Source organism: Mustela nigripes, chromosome 4 (assembly GCF_022355385.1).
Source record: "Mustela nigripes isolate SB6536 chromosome 4, MUSNIG.SB6536, whole genome shotgun sequence".
NCBI lineage: Eukaryota > Metazoa > Chordata > Mammalia > Carnivora > Mustelidae > Mustela > Mustela nigripes.
This window is the reverse complement of record NC_081560.1, coordinates 159576606-159591402: the sequence shown is the minus strand read 5'-3', so window position 1 is coordinate 159591402 and position 14797 is coordinate 159576606. Positions and strand designations below refer to the sequence as shown.

Below are 14797 nucleotides of genomic sequence, written 5' to 3'. Positions count from 1 at the left end.
GGCAGGCAGAGAGAGAGGAAGAAGCAGTCTCCCTGCTGAGCAGAGCGCCCGATGTGGGGCTCGATCCCAGGACCCTGGGATCATGACCTGAGCCGAAGGCAGCAGCTTTAACCTACTGAGCCACCCAGGCACCCCTATTTTCAACTTTTTGAGGAACCTCTATACTGTCTTCCAGAGTGGCTGCACCAGCCTGCATTCCCTCAATGGTGTACGAGGGTTCCTCTTTCTCCACAGTCTTGCCAATGCATCATTTCCTGACTTGTTAATTTTAGCCATTCTGACTGGTGTGAGGTGGTATTTCAATGTGGTTTTGGTCTGTATTTCCCTGATGCGCAGTGATGCTGAGCATTTTTCATGTGTCTACTGGCCATCTGGATGTCTTCTTTGGAGAAATGCCTGTTTATGTCTTCTGCCCATTTCTTGAATGGATTATTTGGGTGTTGAGTTTGGTAAGTTCTTTATAGGATTTGGATCCTAGCCAAAGACATTGGGGATTATATGTGTTGTGGTGAGTGCTGTGTACTGTGTAAGCCTGATGAATCACAGACCTGTATCCTTGAAACAAATAAACTGTTTAAAAAAACCAACTTATCCTAAAGACTTTGTGGTACTGACAAAAGACAAATGTATCCTAAAGAAATTATCAGAGATATCATGGGATACACATACATACCACACACACAATTTTTTTATAATAAAAAAAAATCTGTACCTAATATCATATCTGGTGGTAAGTAACTCAAAGTTTTGCTGCTAAGATCAAGAACAGCACAAGGATGTTCCCTCCCACCACTACTGATGTCAACATTACACAGGAAGTCCTAGCTCATGCAATGAGACAAGAAAAGTAAATAAAAGGTATACTATTAGGGAAGGAACAATTAAAAATTGTCTTTGTTTGCAGATGCCAAGATTATCACTGTAGAAAATCTGAAAGAACAGACAAACTTCTGGAACTAATTAGAGACTATAGCAAGGTTGCAGGATACAAGGACAAATGGAATGTGAAATTAATTAATTTATTTTAAAAAGATATTTATTTATTTATTTCAAAGACAAGAGATCACAAGTAGGCAGAGAGGCAGGCAGAAAGAGAGGGGGAAGCAGGCTCCTGCTGAGCAGAGAGCCAGATGATGAGGGGCTCCATCCCAGGACCGGGGATCACAACCCTGAACCAAAGACAGAGGCTTTAATCCACTGAGCCACCCAGGCACCCCTGGAATGTGAAATTTAAAACACACTTACATATTAGCACCCAAAGGAAGGAAATACTTAGGTATAAACCTAACAAGATATGTACAAGATCTACATGAGGAAAACTACAAAACCCTGATGAAAGATATAAAAAAAACCTAAATAAATGGGGAGTTACACCATGTATATAACAAGGAAGAGTCAGTATTGTTAAGATGTCAGTTCTTTCCAAATGTATGGATTCAAGACAATCCCAATCAAAATCCTGGCAAGTTATTTTGAGGATGTTAACAAAGTGACTTTTGAAGTTTATATGTAGCGGAAAAAATTCCAGAATAATAAACTCAATATTGAAAGACAAAAATTAATTTGGAAGACTGCTACTACCTATCTTCAAAACTTACTATAAAACTACAACAATCAAGATAGTGTGGTACTGACAAAAGACAAATGTATCAATGGGACAGAACACACAGTTTAGAAATAGATCCATATATTGGGGCGCCTGGGTGGCTCAGTGGGTTAAGCCTCTGCCTTCGGCTCAGGTCATGATCTCGGGGTCCTGGGATCGAGTCCCGCATCGGGCTCTCTGCTCAGCAGGGAGCCTGCTTCCTCCTCTCTCTCTCTGCCTCTCTGCCTACTTGTGATCTCTCTCTGTCAAATAAATAAAATAAAATCTTTAAAAAAAAGAAAGAAAGAAAGAAATAGATCCATATAAATACAGTCAACTGATTTTCCACAAAGGAGCAAAGGAAACAGAATCAAATGAAGATAGTCTTGTCAACAAATGGTGAATAACTGGACATCCACTTGCAAAAAAATCATGAACATAGACTTTACACCATTCACAAAATTAATTCAACAGACATAAATGTAAAAACAAAACAAAATAACCCAACTGTAAAATTCCTAGAAGACAGGAGAAAACCTAAATAACCACGGTCATGGTAATGATTTTATTTTGCTGTAATACCAAAACAAGCCATGAAAGAAATAATTGAGAAGCAGTACTTTATTTAAATGAAAAACTTCTGCTCTGTGAGAGATACTGTAAGAAAATGAGAAGACAAGTCACAAACTGGCCGGAAATACTTGCACAAGATACATCTGATAAAAAACTGTCAGAAAAAAAAATATAAAAACCTCGTAAAAGTCTACTGAGTTCTGTTCTTATTGTTATGTATATAATTTGCTTATTTTTAGAGAAAGAGTGAGAGCATGAGCGAGCAAGTGGTGGGGGGGGCAGGTGGAGACGGAGAGAATCTCCAGCAGTCTCCCTCCCTACTTAGCACAGAGCCTGATAGAAGACTCAATTTCACGACTTGAGATCATGACTTGAGCCAAAATCCAGAGTTGGACACTTAATTGACTGAGCCACCCAGGTGCCCTGTTCTTACAGTTTTGAAATGAACAACCCAAGAGACATCTCACTAAAGAAGATATACAGACAAAAAGTAAACATAACATGTTCCACCTCCTATGTTAATAGGGAACTGCAAGTTAAAACAACAGTAAGATATTATTATGTACCTATTAGAATGCTCATAATCTGAAACACTGACAGTAACAAATGCTGATGAGGATGTGGAGCAATAGGAGCTCTCATTCACTGCTGATGGGAATGCAAAATGGTATACAAAGTTTGGAAGATAATGTGATGTTTATTATAAAACTAAACATGCCCTTACCGTATGATCCAACAATCAGAATCTTTGGCATTTACCCAAATGAAATGGAAATTTATATCCATTTAAAAAAAAAAAAAACCTGCCTGTGGATGTTTATAGTAGCTTTACTCATTAATGAATAAAGTAAAATTATTCCATATCATACTATGTCATTACACATTTGTCCAAACTCTAAGAATATACAACCCCAAGAGTACACCCTAATATAAACTATGGACTTAGAGTAATTATGATGTCTCAGTGTAGATTCACGGATTGTAACAAATGTATCATATGGTGGTACAGAATGTCAGTGGGGGAGGTTGTGTGTGGGGGTGGGGACAGGAGGTATATAGAAACTCTCTGTACTTTCTGCTCAATTTTGCTATGAATCCAAAACTATTCTAAAAAAGTTTATCAATTAAGAAAATATATATGCAAACCAAATCCAGCAACATACAAAATGGATAATAACTTTGACTAACTGGAGTTTATCCCAGGAATGAAAAGATGATTTAACAATCAAAAAATGTTTTCAAGTTAATAAAAAAATGGCCAAAACAGATTGCATCTGACCTTTGCTTCATTTTAATGGATGAAAAAATTAGACAGCACCATCAGGTACCCGAGAAACACAAATTAAAATCTCTAAAGGATGATATAATCTTAGCCTTCAAATTGTTTTCTAGATATGGATATTCCAAATATTGTATCTAGTACCCCAGCAAAGGTAAGTAGGCATGCACAGAGATAAAACAGCATCTAACAAAAACTAGTAGAGGGGCACCTGGGTCGCTCAGTCAGATAGGCATCCAACCCAACTCTTGATTTTGGTCCAGGCCACGATCTTGGGGTCATCAGATCAAGTCTCATGTGGGACTCTACACTCACCAGGGAATCTGCTTGATATTCTCTCTCCTTTTGCCTCTGCCCCTATTTCTGCTTGCACGGTCTTTCTCTCTCTCTCTCTCTCAAAAAAATAAATAAATAAATAAATCTTTTTAAAAACTAGCAAAAATTATTTTCAATATAAACAGACCTATAGAATTTGCAGACACGGGGTGCCTGGGTGGTTCAGTGGGTTAAAGCCTCTGCCTTCAGCTCGAGTCATGATCCCAGGGTCCTGGGATTGAGCCTCCTGTCGGGCTCTGTGCTCCGTGGGGAGGCTGCTTTCTCCTCTCTCTCTCTGCCTGCCTCTCTACCTACTTGTGATCTCTGTCTGTCAAGTAAATAAATAAAATCTCAAAAAAAAAAAAAAAAAAGAATTTGCAGACAGTGGAGTTATCAGACAGGGCCTTGAAACAACTATACTTACTATGTTAAGGGAAAAAAAGGCCAAGCTTGAAATTTCAGCAGGGAATTGTAAACTGTAAAAAGTGATATAGCAGATTTGAAAAAGAACCAGCTAGAAACATAGGAATTGAAAAACACAAATCTGATAATAGGAACTCAATGTCTGGGGCTGTATTTTTAACATATTCTGTAGGATTAGTAATCCACTATATTTAGAAACCAAAATTGTGGGCTATTACAATAAGTCTAAATGTCCTTGTTTGCCAACCCACATTTTTAGCTTCTATAATGCCTCCAGAATTTGATGTCTCACTTCTAACATATGAATTTGATGTCTCAGTACCTTATTTAAAAGTATTCTGGGGGACGCCTGGGTGGCTCAGTTGGTTAGTGTCTGCCTTTGGCTCAGGTCATGATCCCAGAGTCCTGGAATCAAGTCCTGCACTGGGGTCCTTGCTCAGCAGGGAGCCTGCTTCTCCTTCTGCTACTTCCCCTGTGTGTTCTCTCCCTCTCTCTGGCAAACAAATAAAATAAAACAATTTTTATTTTAAAAATAAAAATAAAATAAGACTTTTTTTTTAAAAAAGGTATTTTGCATAAAACCCAACCCTCTAATCTTGTGACTAATGACCTTTCACCATCTATCCTATATCACTGATATACTGGCCTACTAATTAAACAAGGCTTGTGCATTCCTGCTTGCTCATTCAATTTCCTCTTTCTGGAATGGCTTCCCCCATCTCTACCTCATAAACTCCTACCAGTTAGTATACATTAGAACACAACTCATATGTCATCCCTGAACAGAATTAACTATTCTTTCACATGTACTCTTCATACTTTGTTCACAACTCTACTACAGCACTCAGAATCATTAAGATTATATATGAAGCTATGCCTCCCCTCAGTTATACTGGAATAATTCAAAGGCTAGGACTCCTATTGATTTATAGTCTAAGAACCTGAACCATACCTATTATATATTGCAGTCAATGTATGCTGAATTATGCATTCATTGAAATAAAAGCTAGAGAAGAATCTAGAATCACTTCAAGATTTTTGTCCTTCTGGGCACCTGGGTGGCTCAGAGGGTTAAACCTCTGCATTCAGTTCAGGTCATGGTCTCGGGGTCCTGGGATTGAGCCCTACATCCCCACATTGGGCTCTCTGCTCAGCAGGGAGCTTGCTTCCCCTCTCTCTCTGCCTGCCTCTCTGCCTCTGTGATCCCTTTGTGTTAAATAAATAAAAATCTTTAAAAAAAAAAGATTTTGTCCTTCAATTTCTGCTACAGAAAAAGCTTAGAGTTTGTTAACATGAGGTCCCATGGTAAACTAGGAGCAGAATGGTAGTCTGCCACACTCTGACACTTTGGGCTCTGTAACTAAAGGTACCTACCAGAAAAAAGGTGACTAGGAGGGAAATGTGAGAAAAGATTTCTATAGGTTCAAAGGCAGGGTGGCCAGAGACTTTGAATAGCTTCTTAAAGAAGTAAAATACTAGAACTGGTAAGAGGAAAGAATAAAATAGGAACTTCTCTTCCAAAGACAACATGAAAACCAAAACAGTCTGACACATAAACTGATGTGGAGTTCTAGTAGACAGTGAGAATACCCCTTCTAAAGGAGTTAATGTTAAACCTGCACCAATCATATTTCTATATGCTGTGAATAGTTTACAGACAGCCAGAATAATGTGTTGGAAATGGAAGTTAACTCCCCATGTGGACCTACCACCTCAAGACCATGCTTGCCCAAGATAAAGGGCTCTCTTGACACAACTTGATCCAAGAGCCAGGGATACCATCAGGCTTGGAGTAGAGAGGATAAAGGCAATTATGATGCCTTTACTGATTATAAATTTTATCCCAGAATCTGTGAAGTAGGCCAAATAAAATCCATTTCATAACTCAACCTTAATGAAACCTTGGGGCAAAACATTTAATTGCCCTTTGGCAAACAGGAAAGCCTTAGTAAACTTCATTTTGGTAAAGTTATTAGCACAATTTTGTTTGTTCAGTCTAATCTGATGCCTAACATAATATACAAGTCTGACATAAAGACAGAATGAATACAACTTTTTTTAAATCTTTTTTAAAAGATTTTATTTATTTATTTGACAGAGGAAGATCACAAGTAGGCAGAGAGGCAGACAGAGAGAGGGGAAGGGAAACAGTCTCCCTGCCGAGCAGAGAGCCCGACGTGGGACTCAATCCCAGGACCCTGAGATCATGACCTGAGCTGAAGGCAGCGGCTTAACCCACTGAGCCACCCAGGTGAACCCAGAATGAATACAACTTTTAATAAAACTCTGACATAAACTGTATTTACAGAATCAAATAACAGGTAGCAACCCTTTTCCAAGTCTCTGTCTCTGATGATAGCAAAAAACTTTCCTCCAAATCCCACCCAGTTCAATTTCTGAGCACTTACTGCTTTTATTCTTTTAGTTTTCTTTAGCCAAAGTAAGTTTTTTCTTAAGGCTTATACTTTTCTCCTCTCCAAGAAGAGGCTGGCTGAGCTATTATGAATTCCTCTCTCAACCTTCAGACCATATATATTAACTTTTATGAAATCAATTTATTCATACATGGGAAAGACAATAATTTATCATTAACTATAAAATAAAGAACACACATACAGCCAGAAAGGTAATTACTGACTTGCTTCTCAAGGTGACATTATACTAGGTAAACAAAGGTGAAAAAAACAAAACAGTCTTAACTGTTGTTAACAACAGTTAAGGGTGTTAACAATTTTAAGGATTTTTCATAAATAAATTCTGACACAGTCCAGCCCCTCCACAATTTAACCACAAATAAGGAAATGGGTACTTTTTGTACTGCTGAAATTTTACACCAAAGGTATCTATACTTAAACATAATTAAAGCCAACAAATTGTTTTCAAATATTCTAATGGTGCACATACCAATCAAGTTATTAACCAGAATATTAAGCTCTAACACTTTAACAATGTTATAGATTTGAGTACTACTCACAAAGTACACATATTCTATCTAGTCCCTTTCATGTCATTGTTTCTGCAGTAAAACATTTCAAAGAAATGGCCTGAGGAGAGTGACATATTCTTTTAGATTTTTAAGACATTTTCAAGCGTTCAGATTAAGAAGTCATGTAGTGTCTTAAAAGTTTTTTCCCTTACCTATGGAAAGTTATGTGAAAGTGTTTCGAACTCTCAACTGAAGGTTCACTCAGAAAAAGACATGAGTGAAGAGAAACTGGAAACGTCATCTAAGTACTATAATCTCATTTTCTTATTTTAAGATGTCAATATAAAAACAGTATCAAGCAAAAAAAAGATCTGTCAGTTTGACATAAATAGGGTATATTCAATCTAGTATGCAATCATGTTAAAATTATACGTAACATGGCTCATTTGTAATCATTCTTACTTGCAGTCTGAAGGTCAGAAGACAATGTAGCTACATTCCAACTTTGGCCAATTAATTTCGAAAAACCAAAAACTTAGGTCAATCGAATTACAGTGTAACTGAAATACTATTTACTATTAATAGATGCAACTTTTAACATGGCTCACCAACTGGTTCAAAAGGCCACAAGCAGGAATTTCACACCTGCAAGAGAACACATGTGATAATCCTCATAAAATAATATTATGAATATTCATGTGATTTGGGAAGTGACTCAAATTAAATGCCAAACGTGAGTTAGTTTGACTTTGCTATCACCCTAAAATGATTTTATGTTAACATGAGAAGCACTTAAACTGATCAGATCTTTAATAAAATTTACTATAATAAAATTAAAAAAATATTTAACCTACAAATATCTTTCACTTATGAACTTCATAGATCTCTAAAAAGCTATGGGTGTAAAACATGTAAAGATAACGCAAAAAAATTATATATATAATATTCTGTTCTTGAAATGAGTCAAAATATATATATAATATCATATATGTACAAATATACACACATAATTATATGTGCTTCTACACAAAGAAATGAATTTTAAAAGGCCCAAAAATGTGAAAGTGAAATGAGACATACCTTCCTATAATGTTTTACATTTTATAGAGAATATAATCATGTGTTAATTGTATAATTAATAATTAAGAAAGAAAAACATTTAAAAATAAAACCTTACTTTTCTATATAGTTACTTTATAATCTTACAGATGTCTTTTCACTGAAAAGAAAATTCTGGCCCAATAATATATTCATACTTAAGAATATATCAACTCCTGGGCGCCTGGGTGGCTCAGTGGGTTAAGCCACTGCCTTCAGCTCAGGTCAGATCTCAGGGTCCTGGGATCGAGTCCCGTATCGGGCTCTCTGCTCAGCAGGGAGCCTGCTTCCCTCTCTCTCTCTGCCTGCCTCTCTGTCTACTTGGGATCTCTCTCTGTAAAATAAATAAAAAAAATCTTTAAAAAAAAAAAAAAAAAAAAAAAAAAAAAAAGAATATATCAACTCCTTTCTAAATATTTGCTTTCTACTTTAAAAAATTATCTTATGAGGGGTGCCTAGGTGGCTCAGTGGGTTAAAACCTCAGCTCTGGTCATGGTCTCAGGGTCCTGGGATGGAGCCCCGATCGGGCTCTCTGCTCGGCAGGGAGCCTGCTTCCTCCTCTCTCTCTGCCTGCCTCTCTGCCTACTTGTGATCTCTGTCAAATAAATAAATAAAACTTTAAAAAAAATTATCTTAGGAAATACTCCTCATCCTCTATAATCTCTCAATAAATCTATTTTGCCACTCAAAAAGCAAGTAAGGAAACCTTAGAAAGCCCAGCAGAATGCACTTTCCTTCTGTATTTTTAGCACTACCTCACTTTTTCAAGCATTTTTACACTGGAATTACTAGATCCCTTCATTTTCTACAGGCTGAATAGCAGAAGGCCTTGCCCTAAAACATGAAAGATGTGCCCTGGGGTACCTGGGTGGCTCAGTCGGTTAAGCATCTGCCTTCTGCTCTGGTCAAGCACTGCATCAGGCTCCAAGCCCAGTACAGAGTCTGCTTCTCCTTCTCCCTTTACTCCTTCCCCCACCTCCCCTCACCCTACTCATGCACTCCCTCTCAAATAAATTAAACCTTAAAAAAAGAAAGAAAGAAAAAATAAAAGATGGGCCCTAACATTCTTCATGTCTTTACTGATAATACCTTCCTTTTTTATTTCGGACTCTGAACATACAGTATTCATTTAAAAGGAGTACATGGTAAAAGATCTCAATCATACTTCGTATTCATAACAGTTTTACAGAGTTTAAAAGTCAGGGCTGTGAAAACATGTTTTCAAGTGGGAACAGAGACACAAAGTTATCAATTTGCTGTTACTAATAAAAGAAAATCATGCCCACCTTGAAAATGACATCTGCAGGGAAGAGGAGAGCAAAGTCAGACAAATGGGGAGGAGAGAACATACACAGAAACCGGGGGAAAAGAAAGCAGAAAGCGAGAGGCAGAAACAGGTTCCATACATGAGGAGATACATATTTTGAGGGTTGAAAGGATCAGAAGAACAAAGACTTCACTATCTACCACACCTCCCAGAAAACAAACAACCATGGAAAAGGCACCAAAACAGACACTAGTACCTACAAATCGCTGGAGAGTTCAAAAATAAAAGTAGCATGTAGGAGATATCAGCATCTGTAAAAGGCCAGACAAAGGACTACAGAGGAGAGCAACTCCAATCCCTCTTCCCACATGAAAATAAGAGTTGTTCTTTCCCTGACCCCTCACCAAACTTTCACACAATATATATATATGAAAAAGAGAGAATGTGACCTCTTAGCTTTCCAAAATAAAATAGCTAATTAAAAGCATACAGCATATAAGTAAACATATAATTCTCCAATCAGTAATTTACTTAGAGGCTTGTCGCAGAATGTTAGTTTACATAAAAATATAAAAGTATGCACATGCATATTTAACATAAACTATCATAAAGAATACAAACCTTCAATAGCAAGACCACTGTTTTGCCTCTAGAGGGCGAACTTGGTCTTCTGGAAAACTCTAGACAAGAGAAGTTACTTTCAGACTTTACCAAAAAAAGTTAAAATGAAGATGTCGAGATAGCAAAAATTCCCAAACTTTTTTGGTGAACAGTGCCCTTGGTGTACCATTAATTTTTTCATGGCTCCCCCTGAACCAGTAGAAATACCAAAGTATTGTTTAATAAGTAGTTTTGCCCAACAATTTAATAAGGATTTATGCCCTAACATTGGAAAAAATAATACACATAAATTGAAGGGGAAAAGGTTTTCATTCTTAAATAACCACAATTACTAATTAGGCCTGTATGCTTATCGTGCACTGTATAATTTGACAAATCTCGAAATCAGATTGGACACGATCACGCTCATTTCCCATTGAACACTAATCTTTGCACAGTATCTGATTTTCATCACAGAAACCTCAGAAAACCAGATTAACAAAGATATGATGCCACAGGAAAAAAACAGTGTCACTTAATGTCAAAACTGTGTATAATCTCAAGCTAACAGTCTGCACTGTATCTACCAGACATGGACTATCACTGAGGCAGCCTCTGTTCCCCTGTGTGTAGGCTGCAGTACATGGAATACCTAGGCCCACAGGTTGGAAAACACAACACTGCAGTTTCAAGTCCCAGCAGCTATATAAACTAGTCAGTGTTTTAATTGTAGATAAAATTAACTAAAACATATGTTTTTAAAGATTTATAAATTTTCTTGTATTACCTGGGAAATGAGTTTTTCTTTAAGCAATAAAAGGAATACTATTAAATCCTTAATGGAAGACGTTTTCTCTAATTGGAATGGTGATTATTGTCTTAATGTGATTATTTTTATACACAATGATTGCATTGAATCTGAAAAACTACAATTGGGAAGGAGAGAAATAGAAAATGTATTACATATATATCTCTTCCTTCTGAGAAACAATTTCTCAGAACTTAGAAATGCCTGCAAACTCATCCAGTCTCACCAATTTCCTGGTACTGATAGAGCCCAATTTTAGGAGTCAAGTAAGATCTGAAATTCTTAAGAGCTTCAGAATATGGACATTAATACAGATATTAGAAGAACTGACTCCAAAATTACTAGAAACAGATTATACATCCACCTATTTCACAAAGTCCTTGGTTAAGGTAGAACACTAGAAAAGTGACCAAAGAAGGTGTTCAACCTCAAAACTTACTCAGTTTTTGCTTTCTACTGTTTCACCGATTAGTAACTCCTTGCATCCATAAAATCTGTGCCACTGGCAAACACTACCATATTCAATTACAAGTCAATGTACGTGGTAAGACTGCTTAGCTAAGAAGAAAAACAAAAGAACCAAAAAGCTCTTCAAGGAGTAACTAGGAGTAACTAGGAAAAAAACTCAATTTCCATTACTTTAGAGAATTTTCACAACCATAAATGATAATTGAAAATATGTGTTTTAAAAAAAAAATTTAAGGTTACTGTAAGTATCTAATAATCCCCAAATTTTATATGTAGAAAAAAGGACAAATGAAAGTGGAATATGATTCATTATCAAGAAAAAATTATTTGAAAAGTTAAGACAAACCATGTGGCTATATTAATACTTACCTGTTGAATGATTTTAGAAGTTTTCTGAAGATTCTCTCTGGGAGGGACTTTACCAAATAATTTCCAGCCAGGAGCACTATGGACAACTGATTTGAGTTCCTTAGTCCTTTTTGGAAAAAGGTTTCTGAAACACAGAAAAGTTACATGAATTGTGTTTTTGGTAACCAGAACACTATTTAATAATTTTTAAAGTATGTTTGTACCCAAGACAAATACAAATACTTTTAAATTAAATTCTATCTTTTTAATTTGTAAGTACTCTCTATACCCAACACAGGACTTTAACTCACAACCCTGAGGCCAATAAATAGCCTAGGAAGAAAGTATCTTTTGGGGAACCTGGGTGGCTCAATCAGTTGAACGTCTGACTCTTGGTTTCACCTCAGGTTCTAATCTCAGGGGTCATGGTCAAGCCCCACATCGGGCTCCATGCTCAATGTGAACTCTACTTGGGATTCTCTCTCCCTCTCCCTCTACTCCTCCTGCTCTTGCTCTCTCTCTAAAATAAATAAATAAATCTTTAAAAAAATTTTTAAAGGAAAAAAAGAAAGTATTCCTCACAAATCTAAAGGAAACCTGCACAATAATCAAAGATTTTTTTTAAAGACTGTTTATTCATTTGAGAGAGGGAGAGAGAGCTAGAAAGCACATGAGAACACAAGCAAAGGGGAAGGTCAGAGCAGGGAGCTGAGTAGGGAGCCCAACACAGGGCTCCATCCAGGACCCTGGGATCATAACTTTAGTTGAAACCAGTTGCTTAACTGATCAAACCACCCAGATGCCCCCAAGGACCAAGGATTTTACTTTATCTCTAGGCCCTTACCAACCAAATAAAGTATCTATAGCAGATATAAGCAGGAATGATACTCAGAATATGTATCCACCAATAAAGCATGATAAAGGCACTCTCAGAAAAGTCTGGATGAATCCAACCAAATAGGAACCCTTCTTATAAGCTGTGATATGTGATTATTATGAAAATTTTTAATTTGCACATTGCTACAAATTATTTGAAGTCCTAAATAACTTGGTTTATCTACATTCAAAATATCATGTATCTGTTCTTAAAAGTACATTATTGTGATAAAAAAGGAGTTATGTTTTTAAAGCATAATGTTAAAGCCATTCTTTGAGTTTAGGAAGGGATCAATGGACTCCTACAAAAGAATGTGGGCTAATTCATAATAAATCAAAGGGACACTCCCATTTCCTTGGGTGTGCAATGGAAGTGAACTGATGACAATATAAGTTCTACTTCGGATACTCTAGAAGTTTCATCTCAGAGATTATACATAGCGACTCAATTCTCTACTTAATACGATCTGTAGGTTGGAGGTTTTTAATGATTATACTGAGGACTGGTATATTTACAACATACAATTTCAAGCTTCAAACGAGGGCCTATTAATTTAAATAATATTTGACATCTTGTGTGTAATAATAGAATTTCTATGAGCATTTCTCCTTTGAAATGAACATGAAACTGTTAAATTTTCTTAATAGAGGGAACTGAAAAAGACACTGAAGGAGAAAGGAACTCTCCTATGGTTTTCAGCAGCTGCCAAGTAGGTAGTAGAACTCCACTCAGTCACGTGCCCAGGACATGTTCAGCGAATTTTCAGCACTGGCAAACTAGGCCTGGAGATGGCTTCTCCACCCCTCCTAATATGGAAACTAGTATCCCAAAGGCCTCCTGCTGGCAGTGAAATAACAATTCCCTCAATAAGCCCCACAAGGCTTGTCTATACTCCAAAGATTTGCCATCCAGCCATGCTAAACACAGGAGAAAAATTTTTGTCACCATGGTTTATTCAAAAAATTACTGAATATGACATCAAAGTCATGATCCATAAAGTAAAAACTTTTAATTTTTAATAATATTTTAGTTATTTGAGAGAAAGAGTGCATGTGTGCATAGGTAGGGGGAGAACAGAGGGAGAGGGAGAAGAAGACATCATGCTCAGCAAGGAGCCTGATGTGGGGCTCGATCCTGGGATTCTGGGATCATGACCTGAGCTGAAGGCAGATGATTAACTGACTGAGCCAACCAGGCCCCCCTGGTTGAATATAAAAATTGAAAAATGGCCTTAGGGACATGTGGGTGACTTGGCTGGGCATCTGCCTCTGGCTCAAGTGATGATCCCAGCGTCCTGGGATCGAGTCCCGCACTGGGCTCCTTGCTCGGGGGGAGCCTGCTTCTCACTCTGCCTGCTATTCTCGCTGTTTTTGCTCTCTTTCTGACAAATAAATAAAATCTTAGAAAAAAAAAAAACTGGCCTTAATCAAATTTAAAACAAATTTAAATCAAATTTGCAGTTCAAAAGCATCACTCATGCAAAATGGAAGAATATGAAGCTCTAGATGTCAGTTCCTTCCCCAAAGTAAAAACTGAGCTGGAAAGAGCACTTGTAATCAACCATTTCAGAACTCTAGAAACTTATCAAACATTTGTAACAAACAGGCAAGTACATGAAGGAAGAGGGTGCCGATCCTTCCTAAATCTACAACATGTATCAACAAACCACCTTCCCTCAATTCCTTAGTTGTTCCCTCCCAAAGAAGTGGCGATTATGAGCTCATGTTTCTGAAGTGGTTGAGAATCAGGAAGGATAGCTGGGTTCATGTCTTTCTAAAATTTGGAGTTATGAATTTTGTTCGTCTGGCAGTGACCTGAGGTACCAGCACAGACACCTATATCAGTTCAGTCATCTTGCAGCAATGGCTTCTACTGGTGGTGTCTACTGAAACATTAAAAAAGATAAAACTCTTGGGTGCCTGGGTGGCTCAGTTGGTTAAGCACCTGCCTTTGGCTCAGGTCATGATCCTGGGGTCCTGGGGTCCTGGGATCAAGTCCTGCATTAGGCTCCTTGCTCAGCTGGGAGCCGGCTTTTCTCTTTGCCTGTGGCTCCCTCCTGCTTGTGCTCTCTCTAACAAATAAATAAAATCTTTAAAAAAAAAAAAAAAAAAACAGGGGCGCCTGGGTGGCTCAGTGGGTTAAGCCGCTGCCTTCGGCTCAGGTCATGATCTCAGGGTCCTGGGATCAAGTCCCGCATCGGGCTCTCTGCTCAGCGGGGAGCCTGCTTCCC

General features: G+C 37.4%; 1 protein-coding gene across 3 annotated transcripts in view; it reads right to left on the bottom strand.

Annotated features, from left to right (window-relative positions):
* Positions 1-14797, bottom strand: part of TBC1D12 (TBC1 domain family member 12) — a 101857-nt gene that overhangs the window by 50521 nt on the left and 36539 nt on the right. For 2 of the 3 annotated variants that reach the window (XM_059398163.1, XM_059398164.1), the window contains exon 2: positions 11712-11835. In XM_059398163.1, the coding sequence (XP_059254146.1) occupies positions 11712-11835 (124 nt within the window). Of the gene's footprint in view, positions 1-7709; positions 7747-11711; positions 11836-14797 lie in introns of all 3 variants that reach the window. The other variant, XM_059398165.1, reaches the window with a different exon arrangement.